The sequence below is a fragment of the Microchirus variegatus genome (assembly GCF_963457635.1).
Source record: "Microchirus variegatus genome assembly, chromosome: 21".
Taxonomy (NCBI): Eukaryota; Metazoa; Chordata; class Actinopteri; order Pleuronectiformes; family Soleidae; genus Microchirus; species Microchirus variegatus.
In genome coordinates this window covers 9,340,562-9,363,634 of record NC_139822.1, presented here as the reverse complement: position 1 = coordinate 9,363,634, position 23,073 = coordinate 9,340,562, and the positions used below count along the sequence as shown (strand labels likewise).

Genomic DNA, 23,073 nt, shown 5'->3' with positions numbered 1-23,073 from the left:
CTTTGGCAGGATTTTCTCTGTAAGTATACAAATGCGTGTATAAATTGTGTACTTTCACTACATTTCGGAAATAAATGTGCGTACTTTTACTCCAATACATAAGAGTTTAGGGTCGCCTGTGCCAAATGGATGCCTAAGCTTTTATTTTGAAGGCCACTTCCTGACAGGAAGTAAACATCACTAACTTCCGGGCTCCTGCAAACAGCGACTATATCTTAGTTTTCGTGTGTGTTATTATTGTTTTTCAGCCGTTTTCACAGACCGTCGGTAGTCACCGTCACAGCGGGTCCACTGCTGCGGCCATGAGTGCCATTATTCCCCGGATAGAACAGCTGTCCGCGCGGGTTGTCCGGATTCTGGGCTGTAACCCGGGACCGATGACGCTACAGGGAACCAACACGTACCTGGTCGGCACCGGGAAAAGGTGACACTCGGCAAACTTTTGACTACTTTAATAGTGTGTCGTTTGTGTTTGGTGTGTTTCCAGGTGCTATAGAGTGAAATTGTCATATTTATTGTTCGTCGGAGACGACTTTAGTGGGCTGAGTACGGCTCTGTTTGCGCTTGGGCTAAATGTCACCAGACTCCATTCGAAATTTGCTGTATTTAATACGTTCTTGTTTGTAGACCACGCATCGTAGCATTTAGGCCAATACTAACATATCGGCGTAATAGAACAGGTCTGTGTTCATAATTCGGCATATAAATAATAAGTGTTAAAATCACTCTTTTGTTGCAAGGCATCCCTTCATGGAAAAAAGGTTAAACCAAACTCCATTGGAAATTTACTGTATTTAACAATTTATTGTTCGTGGACCATAGATCGTAGCATTTAGGCCAATACTATAATATTGGCATAATAGAACATGTCTGTGTTCATAATTCGGCATATAAATAATAAGTGTTAAATCAATTATTTGTTGCAGGGCAGCCCCTAATTTGTTCATGGAAAAATGTCAAGCCAAACTCCATTCGAAATTTGCTGTATTTTATATTTTCTTGTTTGTGGATCGCAAATTGTAGCGTTTAAGTCAAAACTGAGATGTTGACATAATGTACCAGGACCGTGTTCATAATTCGGGATATAAATAATAAGTGTTAAATCAGTAATTTGTTGCAAGGCAGCCTTTAATTTGTTCATGGAAAAATGTTAAACCAAACTCCATTCGAAATTTACTGTATTTAATAATGTATTGTTCGTGGACCACAAATCGTAGCATTTAGGCCAATACTAAAATATTGGCATAATAGAACAGTTCTGTGTTATTAATTCGGCATATAAATAATAAGTGTTAAATCCATATTTTGTTGCAAGGCAGCCCTTACTTTCTGTCATTCAAAATTTGTCAAATTTCTTTTTTTATTTTAAGTTTAGACGATGTACACAACTAACACGACTCTGTTAATAATTCTACACATAATTATGGTTGTGCAGAGTACTGATTAAATCTGTTCAGTGTGGTTTTTACAGTTTAAAGGTGCATTATGTAATAAATCATAAAATCCTCCTTATATGTCACAGAGACTCAGGAATAATGTTCATATAACAAACTGAACTCACCAACAACAACAGTACAGACAAAATATTTGCATAAAAAAAAAAAAAATTGGCAGACTGCAAATCATGTTTATGTTTTGAAATCATGTTTTGGCATGTGGCGCCACCTATCGCCGTCCACCAATCATTGCAGTCAGTAGAGTCTCAGCTGCCGAGCGACCACGGGTTGCCAGTTAAAAAGACCTCGGTGTTTTGAATTTGAATGCAGTAACTGTTTTTGGCCACATTCTTACATATGGCGCCTTTAATTATACTAGTTTTATGCTAGTCTTTTTTTTACCTTCAAATAATTGTTGTACAACAAATAGTAAACAGTAGTCCCCTGTAATTAACCGTGCTATTATGACGCGTTTCCTGCAGCCGCGTGCTGATCGACGCCGGAGAACGCGGTGTACCGGAATACGTCCACAGTCTCAAGCGGGCGCTGGCGCAGTTCGACGCCGGCGTCCAGCAGGTCATTGTCACACACTGGCACCACGACCACAGCGGCGGCGTGGAGGACGTCTGCCGCGATGTCGCAGGTAACGTGACAAACGAGTGTCCCAAGAAAAACCCGACCCCGCGGTCACGAAAGGTTGCCCTGAAGTTGTCTTCTTTGCGTTTGACGTCCTGCAGGGTCAGAGGTCACGGTCAGTAAACTGCCTCGCTCCAGACCGGTCACGGAAACGGCCGGAAACAAGAGCTACACCTACCTGAGGGACGGAGACGTCATCCGGACGGAGGGAGCCACGCTCAGGTCAGAGTCGCACCGTCACCGTACGTGATACGCCACACAAATATGAAACTTTTAGTTTCACATATTAGAAAATACACCCAATAAATCCTCATAACTGAAGTCACACAAGTTTCACATACGACAAAGAGAGTAGGTTTGATACAACATTAGTCAACTGACAGAAAACAAGAAAAGTATACGGATAACTTCTTCAATGATTAGGACAATCTAAAATACAAATAAAACACAGTTAAATGAATGAATGAATGAATGAATGAATGAATGAATGAATCGTTTATTTCGGGCATGACAAGTAATCAACATCTGCATACATCATCATTTATATTCATACACATGACCGAAAGGGACAGCGGGAGAAGCAAAGCTTATCTAGTCCCGCCCCCATTACCCATACAATTTTATTACTTTTTCTTTTTTTTTTTCCATGTTAACTTTCGACATTTAGGACGTCGCAGCAACAATAGCATAAGGCTGCAGTTCATCTCAAGGCAGTCAACAGACTACATGCACGGCCGTACATGTGTCCCTGTCGAACCATCACGAGCGATCACAGTCTCAAGTTGTTGCCTCGGTTCCGCCGATTTATTCATCCCTCTCTCGCATAGCTCTCACCGCGCTTAGTTTCACCAGCTCATCTCGTTTGGCTGCATCCACTCCCATCTGTACCACGCAGTCTCGAATTGCGGAGTTGTCGGTGCGCAACCCCATCACGGCATTCTTAATCGTGGCGATGTCCACCCTCGTCTCAAGCTGCTCCATGGAGGCCTTCCTCTGCCTCCGAATCTGGATGTACATTCCACATGCCAAGGATAACATTCCAATTATCATGAATGTGAATATGTACACATCTTCGACATCCTCTATGTCTAGTGCAGCCAGGCATGAGATTTGCCATTTCCCCCATGCATCTCTAGTGTAACCAGCCGGGAATGTCCCTCCAGGACATTCTGGTTCATCAGAGCCCGCTTTTCGCGTAGAAAAAATCCGGTCAATTGCGTTCAGTGACCAGCTCAGCAGTTCCATTGCAAGTTAGGGCAGCGTTGTAATGTTTGAACGGTTCGGTTTTGGAACACAGCTTTATACTTCACAAGTTACATAAGGCATTCATCATAACATCTCAGTATAGTGTCAACAGATATTTGACCATGACTTCATCCACAGCCTGGTTGGGACGCCCTGTACCCAGCCACAATCATGTTTACATACTTTTTTTTAAACATTCTCAGTGTAGCTAAATGGAGTTAAACTCAGTATATATGTGATTAAATATATAAGATAATGAACAACAATGATCAAGACGCAAAGGACCCGCCCACAATGTTTGATTGACAGGAGGAGTCAGTAACTCACTGACTCTTCAAATAACTCAAGACTTACTGGAGTTTACAGAACTCAACTGTGTCTTGATAATGATCAATCCAGACTCCAGCGTAGAGAGGCTGAGAAAACCTGGTCTGGACTCTGTGGATCAGAGTCATGGTGTCAGAGACTCTGTAGAAGCACAGAAGACCTGCTCTGTGGTCCAGGTAAACTCCCACTCTGAACGGAAGACTTACAAAGTTGAAGAGGGAAACTGTGGAGGACAAACCATCTGAGACTTTAGTCTTGATATCTCTGTGATAAAACTCACAACAGCTCATGGAACAATATAAAGACCAAGATTTGTCGTTGAATCCAAAATGACATTCTCGTGGTTTTCCTGATCTGCTGATGTTCTTGTACGTCACTGCTACATCAACTCCTAATCCGCTCCACTCAACCTCCCAGTAACAACGTCCAGTCAGACTCTCTTTACTCAGGACCTGCCACACATCAGTGAATCTGTCTGTGTGATCAGGATGAGACTGATTTTCCGTCATTAATGTGACTTTTCTGTTTCCCTCAGATAAAAGCAGACGTTCATGAGCTGTGTTTGGATCCAGTGTGAGTTCCTGTGAATATCTGAGGAACTCGGCTCTGGTCTTTGGTTCTTGTTCTGTCAGTAAGTCTTTGAAGGTGTTTGTCCACGTCTCAGTCAGAAGGTCCTGTAGTTGACCTCTGACCTTTGCCACAGCTGCCATCACGTCCTCAAAGTGTCTCTGAGGTTGGACGTTGATGGTGGACGAGTGTGTAGATGGACTGAGTGCTGACAGTGAGCGGTAGTTTTTGAGAAACTGGGTGTGATCCTCTGAGTTCAGAAGCTGCTTCAGTTCAGCTTCTCTCTTCTTCAGCTCAGTGATCTCCTGCTGCAGCTTCTCCTGAACGTCTTTGATTTGACTCACTTCAGTTTCCTGCTGGGATCTGATCTGCTGATTCACCTCAAAGTGTCTTTTCTGCAGGAGATTCATTGTCTCAGTGAAGATCTTGTGAATGTCCTTCTCTGCTTTATCAGCAGAGTCATTGACATCCTTCACCTTCTTGTCCATCACCTTCTCGTCTCTGTCTCTGTCCTTGAGTCTCTGCTGGGTTTCTTCTAGACTCAGCTCCAGCTCTTTCTGCTTCTGCGTCCTCTCTGCTGCAGCTGAGACTGTGTCGTGGTCTTTATGTTGGTCCACAGAGCAGAGATAACAGATACACTGCTGATCAGTGCGGCAGAACATGTCCATCACCTTGTTGTGAAGAGGGCAGATGTTCTCCTGGAGGTTCTTGGAGGGCTCCACCAGCTTGTGTTTCTTAAATGGAAGTGATTGATGATGAGGCTGGAGATGTTCCTCACAGTAAGAGGCCAAACAATCCAAACAGGACTTGAGAGCTTTCAGTTTCCTCCCAGTGCAGAAATCACAGGCCACATCTTCAGCTCCAGCATAGCAGTGATCAGCAGGAGCAGCGTGGACTTCAGTCTTCCACTTCCACTTTAGCTCCTCCACTAAATATGCTAACATGGTGTTTTTCTTCAGGTCAGGCCTCGGTCTGAAGGTCTCTCTACACTGAGGACAGCTGTAGATCATATTCTCATCCTCTTTGTCCCAGTGTTCTTTAATACAGTTCAAACAGTAGTTATGTCCACAGGTAAGAGTCACTGGATCCTTCAGAAGATCCAAACAGATCGAGCAGCAGAATCTGTTTCTCTCCAGCTGATTTCTTCTGTGAGCCATTTCTCGTCGTCTGCTAAGTTTGGTTAAATGTTATCAACTTTGAGATGAGAATAAAGAGGAAGAGTTGACAGGTTTTGCTTCATTCCAGAGGAGGAGAGGTTTGATTTGTTTGAGGTGTGTCGTGTCCTCGCTTTTAACAACGTTGCATTTGTCATCACGCGACGAGAGAAGCTGGCAGCGAGTTTGAAAACGTCTGAAAAGGTGAGATGAAGTCACATATCTGGATTCTTAAAGGCCTACATTTACTACAGCATGTATACAGCAGGCTGGAGTTCTACCATGTTCTACTTGAAGAAGAACCAGGTTCTTCTCCTCTGCGGATGTTGTAGGAAGGTGCAAGTTCAGTCTAGACATCCTAATTACACAATATACAATACACAAAAGGACCTGGTATTCTGTGTGAGGAACAGGGTGATGGGCAGTTGTAGCTCTGAGACAAAGACATTGAATTTACCGTTACAGTGGATGTATGTTGTTGTGTTGTTGTAGCTGTAGTAGTAATAGTAGTAGTAATAGGTCTTTGTTATGTTGTAGCTGTAGTAGTAATGGTAGTAGTTATAGTAATAGTTCTTGGTTATGTTTTTGTTGTAGTAGTAGTCGTAATAGTTCTTGATTTTGTTGTTATAGCTGTAGTAGTAGTAGTAGTAATAGTCTTTGTTATGTTGTAGCTGTATTAGTAGTGGTAGTAATAGTTCTTGGTTATGTTGTAGTAGTAGTAGTAATGGTAGTAGTAGTCGTAATAGTTCTGGATTTTGTTGTTATAGCTGTAGTCTTAGTAGTAGTAGTAATGGTAGTAGTAATAGTCTTCGTTATGTTGTAGTTGTAGTAGTAAGTGTAGTAGTAGTAGTAATAGTTCTTGGTTATGTTGTAATTGTAGTAGTAGTAATTGTAGTAGTAGTAGTAATATTTATTGGTTATGTTTTAGCTGTAGTAGTAATGGTAGTAGTAGTAGTAATAGTCCTTTTTTATGTTTTTGTAGATGTAGTAGTAATAAGAGTTATTGGTTATGTTGTAGTAGTAGTAGTAGTAATAGTTCTTGGTTATGTTGTAGCTGTAGCAACAATAGTAGTTGTGTTTGTTGTTGTCATAGTATCTGTGGTAGTAGTAATGGCCATAGTAGTTGTTCTTATAGCCGATGTAGTAGTAGTGGTAGTATTTGTTGTAGTAGTAGTAGTAGTAGTGTCATTTACAGTTGCTCCTCACTCTCAGACTGTTGGTCAGAGTCCTGAAAAAACCGACTCCAGTTCCCTGTTGAGGAAATGTTCATGTGTGAGAGAAGAAATGAAGAGGTTCACGAGTTGTCTTTGTAGGTTTTATTAAGCAGGACCAAAGAGTACAAGAGTTTACAGAGTGCAAAGCGGTCGGTGAAAGAGTTTGACACTGAACTCTCTGAGCAGCAGAGTGACTAGTTCTTACAGTCAATGTGAGGTGGACAGGAAATGGTGCCCTCAGCACATGTTGGTGTGCTGCTGCTCGTGGCCTTTGTTACGAGAGTTTGTTTGTGGTAAAGGTGAAATGATATGTACAATATATGTGTCTGTTCTCAGAAATGTGTGATTTGAAACGTGAGTTATAGACCGAGTTCCTGTCAGTTGCGGTTTCTTCTCACGGTTTTAGAAGATGTGCATTTATGAGTTCGTTTAAGCTTGAATGACTGAGTTTAGGCTGCACACGTGTCTCCTTAAGAGGCGGAGTCACAGTCAGACTTCATGTTATTCTGTTCACAACAGAAAGTCGTTATCAGGAGGTAAAATGGCTCAGAGGGGAAACCACATGGACAGAGAAAGATTCTGCTGCTCGATCTGTTTGGATCTTCTGAAGGATCCGGTGACTCTTACCTGTGGACACAGCTTCTGTATGAACTGTATTAAAGAACACTGGGACACAGAGGACGTGAAATTCCTTTTCCGTCTATGACATTGTCAAACGGAAAGCATTGAATAAACAATAGAACATAAACAGAGACTTTTCTCGTGTTTTCACTCTCGTTCAAACGCACTGAAACTGTCGACCACAGTAAACGTTATTATAAAAGCAATTTAATGTAATAAAATGGTAATTTCTAACATGAAAATGTTTATTTCTGTTTCCCAGGGTGTTGTTCACGCCGGGTCACACGGACGACCACATGGCGCTGCTGCTGGAGGAGGAAAACGCCATCTTCTCCGGAGACTGCATCCTGGGCGAGGGCACGGCTGTGTTCGAGGACCTCTACGACTACATGAAGTCTCTGGACGTGCTGCTCCAATCCCAGGCCGAACTCATCTACCCCGGTGAGGTGAACCACAGACCCCAGCATGTATCTCCATTCGCTCTTAAAGGGGACATATGATGCAAAATCAACTTTTTAATCATTTAAATCCTTATATTTGGGACTTTACCTTATCAATTGGCAAAGTGTCAGGGCAAAAGGATCATTTCCTGATTTTCAAAAATTCATGAAAATTATTCCTTAAGAGATATGTAAATATTTTTTATGGATCCTTATTCAGGGCGATGCCGTCTATTATGATGGTAAATTTCAAGTCATTCCGAGATACTTTTTGTTTTTTTGGCAAAGTGCTTTTCCTTCAAAACTAAGGACTTTTCTAAATGACCCCAAACTTTTGAACGGTAGTGTACGTATACATTCAAGTAGACCCAAATTGGTCTGGACGCTCTCCATCTGTAGTTCCCGCTCCTGACCCCTGACCGGGAAAATAAAGAAGAAGAAGAAGACGAGGATGGTGAAATCCGGACCAAACACTTTTATTTTGAAATTCAGTGAATCCAGGAACTCTGCTTTGAGTCGGAGGCCCCTGCTGGAGGTTTGATGTGTTTTTAAACGGAGGCGTCTTCAGATGATGGGACAAAAGCACTGACGCTTCTTCTTCTTCCTCTTCTTCTTCTCTGGGCAGGTCACGGCCCTGTGGTTCAGGACGCCGCCTCTAAAATCCGACACTACATCAGCCACCGGCAGCAAAGAGAGCAGCAGATCCTGGCGGCCATTCAGGACGGACAAAGAAAAGCTTTCTCTTCCATGGAGCTCGTCAAGATCGTGTATAAGGTATCATCGCAGCAGCGATCACAACTGTACGGTGGCCCTGAGGTGCAAACGCAAACCAAAAACACAAACGCAAACCAAAAACACAAACGCAAACCAAAAACACAAACACAAAACACAAGCATTTGTGTTTTGCGATTTGCGTTTTGCATTTTTTGTTTTGCGTTTGTGATTTGCATTTGTGTTTTTTGTTTTGCGTTTGTGTTTTTTGTTTTGCGTTTGTGATTTGCGTTTGTTTTTTGCATTTTTTGTTTTGCGTCTGTTTTTTGTTTTGCTTTTCTTTTTTTTGCGTTTGTTTATTGTGTTTTGCGTTTGTGATTTGTGTGTGTTTTGCGTTTTTTGTTTTGCGTTTGTGTTTTTTGTGTTTGTGATTTGTGTTTTTTGTTTTTTGCGTTTGTCTTTTGTGTTTTTTGTTTTGCGTTTGTGTTTTGCACCTCAGGGCCACCGTACAACTGTGTTAAAACTGTCTTTGTCTTCCAGGACACTCCTGAACATCTGCACCACGCAGCTCAAGTGAACCTGGTCCATCATTTAAAGAAGCTGGAGAAAGACGGCAAGATTAGTTTGGGTACGTGACACGTACATTTATTCACTTCAGTTTGTTTGGATTGGATTATGTCGGGGGGGTTTATGTGCGTTAATTTACTATTTTTGAAAAATGTTTACTACCTTTTTTACTAATTTTTTTCTTTCTCCTCAGTTAAGGAGTCACAGATCACCAAATGGAAGAGCAACCTGTGACGGAGACAATGATCAGAAGGACTTGGAATTGATTGTGACAATCCATCCAATCAGTGATTTAAAAAAAAAATATATAATATATATAGATATTAGACTAGATTATTCCACTAATTTTCACTTCTGCTGCTGTTGCTGCAACGAGAAATGTTGTATGTGTTCAGTCAGTCACTAGGGGGCAGTGTCTGTCAAGTGAATTATGAGACATTTTCCTGTGATGTTGAGTTGGGTCCAACTGAATGAATGAATGAATGAATAAATGAATGAATAAATTATATATGAATGAATAAATAAATAAATACACTGTTTACTTTAAAGGAAAGCACACGTACTGTCTTTTTAACGCATGATTAAATCTTCGTTTGACAAGTAAACGCTTCAACAAACTCAATAATAATCCTAAACTTATGATGAACTCGACATGTGTGTAAATAAATGTTTATTTTAAAGCAAACCACCATGTGTTAGTGTACTGTACGGTAACCTATAGTATTATATATGTATATATATATATATAAATGGCTAGTGTTAGCATAGGCAGGAAAGTAGTTGCTCGATAGCATAAATAGATAGTTAGCTAGAGTTGATAGATTGCCAGTTAGCATAAATAGGCATTTACCTAGTGTTGATAGATTTCTAGTTAGCGTAAAAAGATAGTTAGCTAGTGTTGATAGATTGCTAGTTAGCGTAAATAGATAGTTAGCTTGTGTGGATAGATTGCTAATTAGCATTTATAGGTAGTTAACTAGTGTTGATAAATTGCTAGTTAGCGTAGATGGTTAGCTACTGTTGATAGATTGCCAATTAGTGTAAATGGATAGTTAGCTAGTGTTGATAGATTGCTAGTTAGCGTAAAAAGATAGTGTTGATAGATTGCCAATTAGTGTAGGAAGCTAGTGTTGATAGATTGCCAGTCAGCATATATAGGTAGTTAACTTGTGTTGATAGATTTCCAGTTAGCGTAGATAGTTAGCTAGTGTTGATAGATTGCTAGTTTAGCGTAAGTAGATAGCTTGTGTTTATAGATTGCTGGTTAGCGTAGATAGATGGTTAACTAGTGTTGATAGATTGCTAGTTATGATAATCTCAGGTAGATATATTGCTAGTTAGCGTGTGTGTGTGTTAGCGTGCGTATGTGTGTTTCTACTGTTGGAGATAAACAGCTGAGCTGTGAAGCCTCTCAGCCTCGGGAACATGGCGGCTCCGGCCATAGAAGCCGCCGCCTCCGCCAGCAGCAGCAGCAGCTTCGTCCCGCAGCTGACTGAGCCTGGACCGCCCGCACAGCCCCGCCTCTTCCCCGCCTCTTCCCCGCAACTCTCAGGTTAGTTTTCCTGTCACTTCACTGACCTCCACACACACACACTTCCACTACCGTGTGTACAACTGCCGCTGAGTAAAGTGTGTGTTTTCAGCTTGTTGGACTTTTATGGAACAGTATTTATTTCTGGATGACGCCGCCACATTACCGTTATAACGTGTAAACGTCCGTGTGATAACACGGTGGTGCTGGTGGTGGTTGTGCTGGGTGTCATGTCCGCACCGACTGGTGGCGACGACGCTGAAGTTGGCACCACATTCGCTTCCGGTTCTCTTTAAGTTTCCGTTCCACCTTAAAAAGTGCAAGTTTCAGCCACTGGGTGGCGAGCTATTCTGCAGAGCAGTGCTGATCACACAGCTGTTGATATGGGGGTGTTTTTTGTTTTTTTTTTTGGTTAAAAAAACTTGCCAGCACATACAGGTGCATATACATACAATAGATAAACAATAAACATAAATATTTATTAAACAACACAAGAATTAAACACTTTAGAAGAACAACATTCAATAATATTTAGTAATTTTAATATTTAATCATTACTAATATTGATATGTTTTTAGTTCTGTGAGGGGGAGATTGTTGATATAAATTGTTATAATGTTATTGATATAACACTGTGGAAATTTGGAGAAAATCCATTTCAAAAATCAACATTTTGATGTTTTTGTTGCAACAATTGCTGACTTTGCAGTGCCACCTAATGGCCAAATAAGGTTTCCCGTTGGAGGTCTCACCTGATTCACATACTACAGTTTCTCACCTTTCCAGTGATGATGCCCCATATGTCCATATTTACTTTGGAATTTTGGAGAAAATCCAATTCAAAAATCATAATTTTGATACTTTTATTGCAACAATTGCTGACTTTGCAGTGCCACCTAATGGCCAAATATTATCTGATTATTTATTGCCTTCTCACCTTTCCAGTGATGCCCCATATGTCCATATTTACTGGAGAATTTTGGAGAAAATCCATTTAAAATATTAACATTTTGACGTTTTTATTGCAACAATTGTTGAATTTGCAGTGCCACCTAATGGACAAATAAGGTTTCCCGTTGAAGGTCTCACCTGATTCACATACTACACCTTCTCACCTTTCCAGTGATGCCCCATATGTCCACATTTACTGTGGAATTTTGGAGAAAATCCACTTCAAAAATCATCATTTTGATACTTTTATTGCAACAATTGCATGATCTAGGGCAGGGGTCTGCAACCTGCGGCTCTAGAGCCACATGTGGCTCTTCAGCCACTCTGCAGTGGCTCCTTGTAGCTTTAGAGATCAAGGCGACAAATAAAAGTGTTTTAATATCTTGTGCAACATCCAATGTCGACGTAAAATGCAATATTCAGTACATGTTTGGATGTGTCCTGTCCATCTTTGGATCCACATACCGTTTTTCTTGAGCACGAACAACATACAATCCAAATATTTGCTTCATTTATTTCAAAGTGGGGTCATTTTAATTTCTTTAATTTGCCACAAACAATGAAACAATGGAAGAACCAGGTCTTCGGGGTATAGAGGTTGGATATAAACTGAACATGTTGTAGTTCTTAAATGTCATAAATGAAAGAGACTATTACTATTGTATATAGTTTGCCTGTATAAAAAACCTTTATATGTGTTATTATCTTCATCTTGTGGGTTTTTTTGCGGCTCCAAATGAATTTTTGGGTGGAGAGACTACAAAAATGGCTCTTTTCATCCTAAAGGTTGCAGACCCCTGATCTAGGGGGATTGTCCTCATGTTGGTCACTGCCTGATGTGCCACACTTAAGCAAATCTACTGGCTTAACATGATCTTGTATGGGCCATTTCTAGACTTTTCCTCACCGATGTTGTACTGTGACAAATTTGAGGGCACCTTTCCCACTTATATTGGCCTAACATCCAATGCTTGACCTCTTTAGAAGGCTTCTTAGGTGATGTGCTGGCACAGAGTTACAATGGCCATAACATTTTTTATATAAAAGAAAAACTTATTTTGAAACATAAAACGTATTAATGGGGTGGTCATTTTATTATTAAATGTAATTGAGACAATTAAGATTAATTTGACAATGTAAATCACTGGACATATTGTAAAAAATTGTCATGCATGGATTTCCAAGACTCCAAGCTGTCCAATCGTGTATAATATCACTATGCTCCATAACAATATGCTGTATACAACTGACCATGTTGGACAGAGATTCCCCAGTAAATGTGGATATATGGAGCATCACTGGAAAGTTGAGATGGTGTAGTATGTGAATCAGGTGAAACATTCAACGGGAAACCTTATTTGGCCATTAGGTGACACTGCAAACTCAGCAAATGTTGCAATAAAAGAGTCAAAATTATGATTTTTGAAATGGATTTTCTCCAAAATTCCACAGTAAATGTAGATATATGGAGCATCACTGGAAAGTTGAGAAGCTGTAGTATGTGAATAAGGTGAGACATTCAACGGGACACCTTATTTGTCCATTAGGTGGCAGTGCAAAGTCAGCAATTGTTGCAATAAAAGTGTCAAAATTATGATTTTTGAAGTGGATTTTCTCCAAAATTCCACAGTAAATGTGGCTATATGGAGCATCACTGGAAAAGTGAGAATCTGTAGTATGTGAATCAGGTGAAACATTCATCGGTAAACCTTATTTGGCCATTAGGTGGCACTGCAAAGTCAGCAATTGTTGCAATAAAAGAGTCAAAATTATGATTTCTTTTTAATGGATTTTCTCCAAAATTCCACAGTAAATGTGGCTATATGGAGCATCACTGGAAAGTTGAGAAGCTGTAGTATGTGAATCAGGTGAAACATTGAACGGGAAACCTTATTTGGCCATTAGGTGGCACTGCAAAGTCAGCAACTGTTGCAATAAAAGTGTCAAAATTATGATTTTTGAAGTGGATTTTCTCCAAACTTCTCCAGTAAATATGGACATATGGGGCATCACTGGAAAGTTGAGAAGCTGTAGTATGTGAATCAGGTGAAACATTCAACGGGAAACCTTATTTGGCCATTAGGTGGCACTGCAAAGTCAGCAACTGTTGCAATAAAAGTGTCAAAATTATGATTTTTTTAAGTGGATTTTCTCCAAAATTCTCCAGTAAATATGGACATATGGGGCATCACTGGAAAGTTGAGAAGCTGTAGTATGTGAATCAGGTGAAACATTCAACGGGAACCCTTTTTTGGCCATTAGGTGGCAGTGCAAAGTCAGCAATTGTTGCAATAGAAGAGTCAAAATTATGATTTTTTTTTAATGGATTTTCTCCAAAATTCCACAGTAAATGTGGCTATATGGAGCATCACTGGAAAGTTGAGAAGCTGTAGTATGTGAATCAGGTGAAACATTCAACGGGAAACCTTATTTGGCCATTAGGTGGCACTGCAAAGTCAGCAACTGTTGCAATAAAAGTATCAAAATGATGATTTTTGAAGTGGATTTTCTCCAAAATTCTCCAGTAAATATGGACATATGGGGCATCACTGGAGAGGTGAGACGCTGTAGTGTGTGAATCAGGTGAGACATTCAACGGGACACCTTATTTGGCCATAAGATGGCACTGCAAAGTCAGCAACTGTTGCAATAAAAGAGTCAAAATTATGATTTTTTAAAATGGATTTTCTCCAAAATTCCACAGTAAATGTGGCTATATGGAGCATCACTGGAAAGTTGAGAAGCTGTAGTATGTGAATCAGGTGAGACATTCAACGGGAAACCTTATTTGGCCATTAGGTGGCACTGCAAAGTCAGCAATTGTTGCAATAAAAGAGTCAAAATTATGATTTTTTTAAATGGATTTTCTCCAAAATTCCATAGTAAATGTGGCTATATGGAGCATCACTGGAAAGTTGAGAAGCTGTAGTATGTGAATCAGGTGAGACATTCAACGGGACACCTTATTTGTCCATTAGGTGGCACTGCAAAGTCAGCAATTGTTGCAATAAAAGTATCAAAATGATGATTTTTGAAGTGGATTTTCTCCAAAATTCCACAGTAAATGTGGCTATATGGAGCATCACTGGAAAGTTGAGAAGCTGTAGTATGTGAATCAGGTGAAACATTCAACGGGAAACCTTATTTGGCCATTAGGTGGCAGTGCAAAGTCAGCAACTGTTGCAATAAAAGTGTCAAAATTATGATTTTTGAAGTGGATTTTCTCCAAAATTCTCCAGTAAATATGAACATATGGAGCATTACTGGAAAGTTGAGAAGCTGTAGTATGTGAATCAGGTGAAACATTCAACGGGAAACCTTATTTGGCCATTAGGTGGCACTGCAAAGTCAGCAACTGTTGCAATAAAAGTGTCAAAATTATGATTTTTGAAGTGGATTTTCTCCAAAATTCTCCAGTAAATATGAACATATGGAGCATTACTGGAAAGTTGAGAAGCTGTAGTATGTGAATCAGGTGAAACATTCAACGGGAAACCTTATTTGGCCATTAGGTGGCACTGCAAAGTCAGCAACTGTTGCAATAAAAGTGTCAAAATTATGATTTTTGAAGTGGATTTTCTCCAAAATTCTCCAGTAAATATGGACATATGGGGCATCACTGGAAAGTTGAGAAGCTGTAGTATGTGAATCAGGTGAGACATTCAACGGGAAACCTTATTTGTCCATTAGGTGGCAGTGCAAAGTCAGCAATTGTTGCAATAAAAGAGTCAAAATTATGATTTTTTTTTAATGGATTTTCTCCAAAATTCCACAGTAAATATGGACATATGGGGCATCACTGGAGAGGTGAGAAGCTGTAGTATGTGAATCAGGTGAGACATTCAACGGGAAACCTTATTTGGCCATTAGGTGGCACTGCAAAGTCAGCAACTGTTGCAATAAAAGAGTCAAAATTATGATTTTTTTAAATGGATTTTCTCCAAAATTCCACAGTAAATGTGGCTATATGGAGCATCACTGGAAAGTTGAGAAGCTGTAGTATGTGAATCAGGTGAAACATTCAACGGGAAACCTTATTTGGCCATTAGGTGGCACTGCAAAGTCAGCAACTGTTGCAATAAAAGTGTCAAAATTATGATTTTTGAAGTGGGTTTTCTCCAAAATTCTCCAGTAAATATGGACATATGGGGCATCACTGGAAAGTTGAGAAGCTGTAGTATGTGAATCAGGTGAGACCTTTGACTGGAAACCTGTGATGCGGCCCAGCCTCACCCAGACTCTAACTCATGCAGCCCCCAGGCAAATTGAGTTTGAGACCCCTGATATATATGTAATATCACGTGTGTCCACCGGGGGGCAGGTTTAACAGTTGAACAGCCGTGAATTAATTCATCTACACGTAATATCACGTTTGTCCACCGAAGGGCAGCTTTAACATCTGAGCAGCCGTGAATCAATTCATCTACACGTAATATCACGTGTGTCCACCGGGGGGCAGGTTTAACAGTTGAACAGCCGTGAATTAATTCATCTACACGTAATATCACGTTTGTCCACCGGAGGGCAGCTTTAACATCTGAGCAGCCGTGAATCAATTCATCTACACGTAATATCACGTGTGTCCACCGGAGGGCAGTTTCAAGAGTTGAATTAATTATCCCTCGACTTGGAATCAATCTACTTGTATATGTAAGATTGAAGAGTTGAGCAGCAGTAATATTACGTTTGTCCACCGGAGGGCAGTGTCAACTTTTGAGTAGCAATACTATCACATTTGTCCACCGGATGGCAGTTTAGATATTTTTGGAATCTTCCACTTCCTGTTTGTCATTCAGAACTTCCGCGCACGCAGGTGCAGGAGGAGACACCCGGAAGGACGAGGAGCAGCGGTGACAAACATGTGGTGGTAACTGCTGCTGAAAAATGATTGTTTTTAATGTTGAAGACATACTTTATACTATGACGCTGACCGTGACCGTTTTGTTTAGGAAGCTGTCGTTTCGTGTCGGCCAAAGCCAAGAGTTCCCGGATGTTCTGCTGGAGAAGCCACGCTGGATGAAGAAGACGAGCCGCCATGAAGACTCGGTGAGCGGCTTCTTCTACCACGCTGAGACATCATATCAATGTAGTTTCTACCCATTTATATTGATTAATTCTATTTTTTTTTAAAAAACAAAAAACAGACTGTATTACGTAGACATATTCTGATAATTCTGAAAAAAAATTAACTCGATTCAAATGTAATGTAAGTCTATGAGAAAATTAGCTACTTCTCACTTGATTAAAATGTAATTTAAGCTCTTAAATATAACGTGATGATCATTTTAATCCATTTTAGTAAGATAACAGATCAGTGTCTTCTCATATGAATCCTGATTTGTCTAAATAACAGCTAATATTGTCCACTTTTAAAATAAACCTTCTGTGGGGAAAAAAACCAACAAATGTCTTTTAATATTTACTTGCTCTAATTTTATCAGTGACCTGTCAATAGAATGACTAGAATTATTAAGTCTTAAACTTTTAACTGCATTAAAGATATTACTCTCACAATCTCCTCAAATAAACTTTAAATTCCTGTTTTTATTAATAGCTAAAACTAATTGATCGTCTTTGTCACTAGAGACTTTGAATTCTCCTGCTCAACCTGCCAAATAAAATGATTAAACTAATCTTTCTGTATAGTATCTTTATATTTTAAATAACTGAATTGTCACTTTGTACAATGTGTGTCCAAATCAAAAAAATCTTAATTGTACTATGTTTCTATCACGTTTTTTTATATATAATTTTACAACAATCAAACATAATAATGTCGTCTTTTGAAAACCGTGCTGCTTTTTTCGTGCAGTTTCTATAATTTAAATAAACCCAGTGTTCACAAAATAAATGTAAAACGAATATAATATTGGGTTGTTAAAGGAGTACAATTTTGGAAATGCATAAAATCATTATGTAATTATACAATCTTGCATAGAAAAATAATCTAAAATTCGTTTAAAAAAGAAAAATGCTACTTTAATCCCATGCTCACCATAAAAATAGATTTACTTTAACTGATTATTAGACCAAAACTAAATATTATCATTTCTTCAGTGACTTATGTTAAGATTTCAATCAATAATCATTGAGTAATTTAACAGTAAACTGTAAAAGTAAAGTTACAGCATTAAATAAAGTGTACTGTCTATTTATTAAACGATCTAATCAAGTCCCTTTAGGATCTATTTTTAGACCAATTTATTTTTCCAACTCAGATTAATTCAAAATAACCACACAATTACATTGCCCATCCAGTCTAAACCATAATGTCAGTGTGTCTCAGCAGGTGAAGACCACCTCTCTCTCTCTCAGCCAAAGAAAATACTCAAAGTTAACTGCAAACTAACACTTGTACATTTTCACAGAGACATGTTCAGCAGCTCTGTCAGTGATCAGTGACACAACTGCAGAGACAGTGTTTGAGTCTTAAACTTATCACTGAAGAGAACTTCTTTAATGATAAGTGCAAGTCTCCACTGTCTCTGCAGTTGTGTCACTGATTACTGACAGAGCTGCTGAACATGTTTCTGTGACAATTGTTAGCTGTTAACTTAGCATTTTATGTTGTTTATACTTTGTCAGATTATTTGACTTTAACTCTAGATTTAATCTTGTTAATGTCTAACTTAGTTCAGCAGCTCCTCTGATAGTCTTGTTTGTTATAATTATTCTCTGTGCAGCTTGTGTCACTCTACATTTATACTTAGTCATTTTTTCTACATTTATACTTAATACATTTTTTTTTATATACTTAGTAATTTTTTCTACATTTATACTTAATACATTTTTTTTTATATACTTAGTAATTTTTTCTCCATGTTTTAATGTGTTTAACTTTACTTCATTCAGCAGCTTCTCTGGTTGTTGTACTTTGTTATAATGTTTTGTCCTTAGCTCCAGTGTTAACTGGTTCATTGAATGTACTTAGTAAATTTGTTTTACTTCTTCTGTTCCTTATAATAAAGATACACATGAAAAAAAAAAGTATGCTTGGAATATTTTTGAAAAAACAATTTGAAACAAAGTGTAGTTCAAGTTTTTATTTTGAAACACAACAATTCCTGCATTGCACTATCTAAACGCATGTTTCTCTCTGGACATTGAGAGCTCAAGGGATTCTTGAACACTCTTCTTCCAAATGGCAGCAAATAGACAAAACTGAAGTTCTTGCAAGAGTCCATCTTCATTCTGGAAGACAAAGCACAACAAGTTCAACACAAACACCACAGAAGTGGTGACATGCTGCAAGACAACATACTCACATGATGGTGCAGTTGTCTCTTCAAGGAGCTTCTGGTTTCTCAGCCAAGTGGAGCATCATCTCAACAGCATCCTGCAGAACACAAGACACCAAGTTACACATAGACAAATGGACCCTTGTTTAGCAGAACACTAATAAAGATTGTCCATGTGAGACACAATGACAGTCAACATAAGGCTGGGTATTCACAATCATTTGGATTGTGGCTAACAGGAAGGACACGTGGACTATAGCAGTGAAGACGCAACATAAGTCACTAACACTACAAAACACATCTAGGTCATTTAAACCAAACTTTTAGTCAGATACTCCCAATTTACTAAGGGCACAATGGAAGACCTTTAAAAATGACATCTTCAGGTGTTGGTGTTAGCATTAGCATTAGCATTAGCATTAAAAGATCAAGGTCTTGCAGATTAGCAGCTTGTTGCATGAATGACTCAAATCTAACAGCCCTTTTGGATTGTGGGTAACAGGAAGGACACGACTATAGTGGTTTAAAAGACGCAACATGAGTCACTCTAACTTGGGGACATGGGCAATTTCTAAATCAGTTAAAGTTAGACATGAGTCAAGGAGCTGTGACACTAAAGCAATGTAAACCCAACTTTTAGTCACTTACTCCAAATTAAGCAAGGGGACAAAGAAGGAAGTTTATAAATGACATCTTCAGATGTTAGCATCTTCCAAATTAGCAGCTTGTATGAATTGCATTTGTGGCCAACAGGAAGGACTATGAGAGTGAAAAAACCAATGCCAGATTGAATAAAAGCAAAATGCAACAAGTAACTTTGTTTAAATGCCTTTGAGCAAATGTTTATTAAACACAACTGCAAACAGTTTCTGTGAAGTGTACCTGAGGTGGTTCACATCCTGCATTACACCTTCAAACATTCCCAGAGTCTGAAGTAAAGACAAGAAAAAAGGGTCAAGCACATTTGTAAGAGGTCAATAAAGGAAAAGTGCAGATTATAATCTGTCCTCTGGCGCCATTTTGTGGTCAAACAGTGACGCTGGAGATTTACCTGCTTCTCTAGCAGATTGTCCAAGCTTCAACTGCTGCAGGAAGTCAGGAATCCTGAAAAAAAAAAATACAAGTTTATAAGAATAAAGAGCAAGAGGAGAAAGTGAAATTTAAAGAACATTAAATGGTTAATTTGGTTAAAGGAATCACAAACATTTAAGTCACTAGTCAAGGAAGCACTGGCTTAATGCATGTGTGCCATGATGTTAAAAAACAAAATTTCTCTATAGAAAATGGTGCAGGGACTAAGTTTAAGATGCCATTATCCCCATTTGCTACAATTGCTGTGAGCAAGTGAGCACATTTGAGTATGTGGTTACAAAAAAAAAAATGACCTGATGCATGTCTGCTGCAGGGACTCAGGATGGAGCTTCTGTTCCTTGTCCGAGTGACTCTGAACAGGAAGTGATGCCGACTCTGGGCAGAAGCGGAATAAGAAGAACAGGAAGTGAAGAGGCTGATTCAGGTCGTGAGTGATGGCTTTTTCCTTCACCTGGTGATGAATAATGATGCAAGTTAATGGAATTCCACTAGTTTTCTAATTATCTACTGAAGACAATAGATATCCTGCAGAAGACAAGACACCAAGTTGGACATAAATGACAAATGGACCCTTGCTTAGCAGTACACCAAGAAATATTAGGGTCATTTAAACCCAATTCATCTGCATTCAAACAAATTTGACATTAGCACAAGTATTTAAAGATCAAGGTCTTCCAAATTAGCAGCTTGTTGCATGAATCCTAAAGCCTTTTTGGATTGTGGGTAACAGGAAGGACACAAGTCACTCCTACTTGAGGACAATATCTAAAGCACTGAAAGTTAGACATGGGCATCAAGGAGATGCAAAACTAAAGCTTGATACACATCAAGGCAATTTAAACCAAACTTTTAGTCAGTTACTCTAGGTTTAAGCAAGGGGACAATGGAAGACATTTAAAAATGACATTAGCCTACAACATTAGAACAAGTTTTCATAATGAGTCCGATAGCTTTTTTGGAATGTGGCTAACAGGAAGGACACAAGGACTATAGTAGTGAAGAGAAGACTACAGCGTGAGAGAATTTACTCCAAATTAAGCAGGAGAGGATGGAAGAAATTTAAAAAACATCTCCAGATGTCACCAACATGAGAAGTATTCAAAGCTCAACATCTTACAAATTAGCAGCTTGTTGCATGAATGTGGCCAACAGGAAGCACTATGGTAGTGAGTGGAAAAAATAGAGTCCAGATTAAATAAAAGCAAAATGCTTCACCTCAAATCAAACAAGTAACTTTGTTTAAATGCCTTTGAGCATATGTTTATTCAACACAACTGCAAACAGTTTCCATGAAATGTACCTGTGCAGATTACTTGAAGGGGTTGACTTCCTGCATGACTCCTTCAGACATCATCCCCAGAGTCTGAAATAAAGACGAAAGGGTCAAGCACATTTGGAAAAGTCCAATAAAAGGAAATCACAAGATTAAAGTCCACCCTCTGGCGCCATCTTGTGGCGAAACAGAACAGATAGTGGATGGGGATTAACCTGCTTCTCTGGCAGATTGTGGACAAAAGCTTCCACTGCTGCAGGAAGTCGCACACAGGCCAGAATCCTGAAAAAGAAATGCACGTAAAAACAAAAAAAAACCGAGCAAGGGGGAATATAACATTTAAAAATAAAAATAAAAAATCAGTCTTGCAGCTCGTACCTCTGGCTGCATGGACTTCAATGGATGTACTTTGTAAGAAGCGGCCGGTCTGCAGGCCGTGAGTCATGGCGTCTTCTTTCACCTGGTGATGAATAATGATGCAAGTTAAGGGGGGGAAAAAAAGGAATTCCACTAGTTTTCTATCAAAAGTCATTATCTACACACCTCCTTCGTGTGTCTCGGTGTTACCTACAAATGGATGAAAACAAAAGTTTAGTGAAAGGTGGGAATCTTTCGCAAATGTCAATGAGACGAATTGTTCAGCTTGATCCAACGGAGCCGCAACAAGTCCTAGATACAAGGGTTTTGGAAAGAGAGTCACTTATTAAAGCGTTAGTTCACAAAAATGGCAGAAAGTTGAACGGGGTTTGGTTTGTGGCACTCACCGAACAGACATCACGGCGGGTGGATGAGCAGTATTTCAGCCGCAGAGTCTGTTAAAAAAAAAACAAAGACACGTTAGAAAGAAACAACGCGTTCAAATGTAAACAAGATTAAAGACAAAAGGATCAACTGAGCGTTTTTACTTTACCTTCAGTTCAGGCTCAGCTGCTCAAGTGATGATTCACTGAGGTTCAGCGGAGAATGAAGCATTTGAAGGAGTTGACTTATACACACACACACACACACACACACACACACACACACACACACAGGTGTCAGTGGTTGGCCTAATCACCTGCTCATTTACGTCACCTGTGATACCTGGCCGCTGGGGGGCGTGGTCTCTGCTCCACGTGACCTCGCGTGCTTCTCTTTTTAAAACAGTCGTTTTTGTCTTTCATACTAAAACTACTTGTAAACAACAATATAAACTCTACCTCCTATCACTATATTTAAAATGTATATGTTATTGTTTAAATAGTTCATTCACTGTGTAGAAAGTATAAGACTTTTTATTCCGCTGCTTCCAAAATACAGCTTTTGAAATGTATGTGGTCAGTTTACAGTGATGTTCATCTGAGAAATGAGAAATAAACAAACACAAAGTCACATTTAAACATCGATTACAAATGGTTTTAATTCAACACTGCAAAACCCACATTAACGCTGTCTCTGCTGGACTTTGATCACTTTTTATGGAGAAATTTGACATAAAAAAAGATGGAATTTAGGCTCCACAGAAAGACAGATGTGTAAAAGTCAAAAAAACAGGAGAGCATTTGAGATTCATGTTATTATTGTTCATATTCATCTCATTTAAATACTTTAAAAAGACCTATTTATTGTCAAATTTTGGACCAAATTTTTTTTTCAAAAAAATTGTCAGATTTTGGACGAGATAGTATAGTATGTCGTTTTTGTCACGTTTGGGACCAAAAAAATGTTTTCAAAAATTTGTCACATTTTGGAGGACATAGTATAGTATGACGTTTTTGTCAAATTTTGGACCAAAAAAACTTTTTCAAAAAATGTTGTAAGTCAGCAAGAATAGCTTGTGTTGGAAGAGAAAGACTTGTCTGAAGTTGTGAGTTCAAACCTGATGGTCAACTGTTGCGTGAGTGCAATGTTCATAGTATGTTCATTGTCAAAAATTTTTTCTCAAAAAATGGTCACATTTTGGACACATAGTATCGTATGACACACTACATAGTATAGTATGATGTTTTTGTAAAGTTTTGGACCAAATGTTTTCTTTCAAAAAAATGGTCAGATTTTGGATGAAATAGTGTAGTATGACATTGAGGTCTA

At 39.0% G+C, this 23,073-nt stretch overlaps 2 protein-coding genes across 3 annotated transcripts in view; one reads left to right on the top strand and one right to left on the bottom strand.

Annotated features, from left to right (window-relative positions):
* Positions 1-294: 294 nt before the first annotated feature.
* lactb2 (lactamase, beta 2) overlaps positions 295-23,073 on the top strand; it is a gene marked incomplete at its 5' end in the record, with an annotated part of 41,183 nt that continues 18,404 nt past the window's right edge. Inside the window, 7 exons of one of the 2 annotated variants that reach the window (XM_083907576.1) lie at positions 295-424; positions 1,919-2,079; positions 2,174-2,294; positions 7,463-7,641; positions 8,266-8,414; positions 8,892-8,979; positions 9,112-9,248. In XM_083907576.1, coding sequence (XP_083763702.1) covers positions 303-424; positions 1,919-2,079; positions 2,174-2,294; positions 7,463-7,641; positions 8,266-8,414; positions 8,892-8,979; positions 9,112-9,152 — 861 coding nt within the window. In that variant the 3' untranslated portion in view covers positions 9,153-9,248. Of the gene's footprint in view, positions 425-1,918; positions 2,080-2,173; positions 2,295-7,462; positions 7,642-8,265; positions 8,415-8,891; positions 8,980-9,111; positions 9,249-23,073 lie in introns of those variants that run through there. The other variant, XM_083907575.1, reaches the window with a different exon arrangement.
* Positions 3,668-5,368, bottom strand: LOC310942377 (tripartite motif-containing protein 16-like; the record flags this gene model as incomplete). The annotated part of the gene is made up of 1 exon (XM_083907757.1): positions 3,668-5,368. One exon carries the CDS (start codon positions 5,366-5,368, stop codon positions 3,668-3,670), a length of 1,701 nt encoding a protein of 566 aa, XP_083763883.1.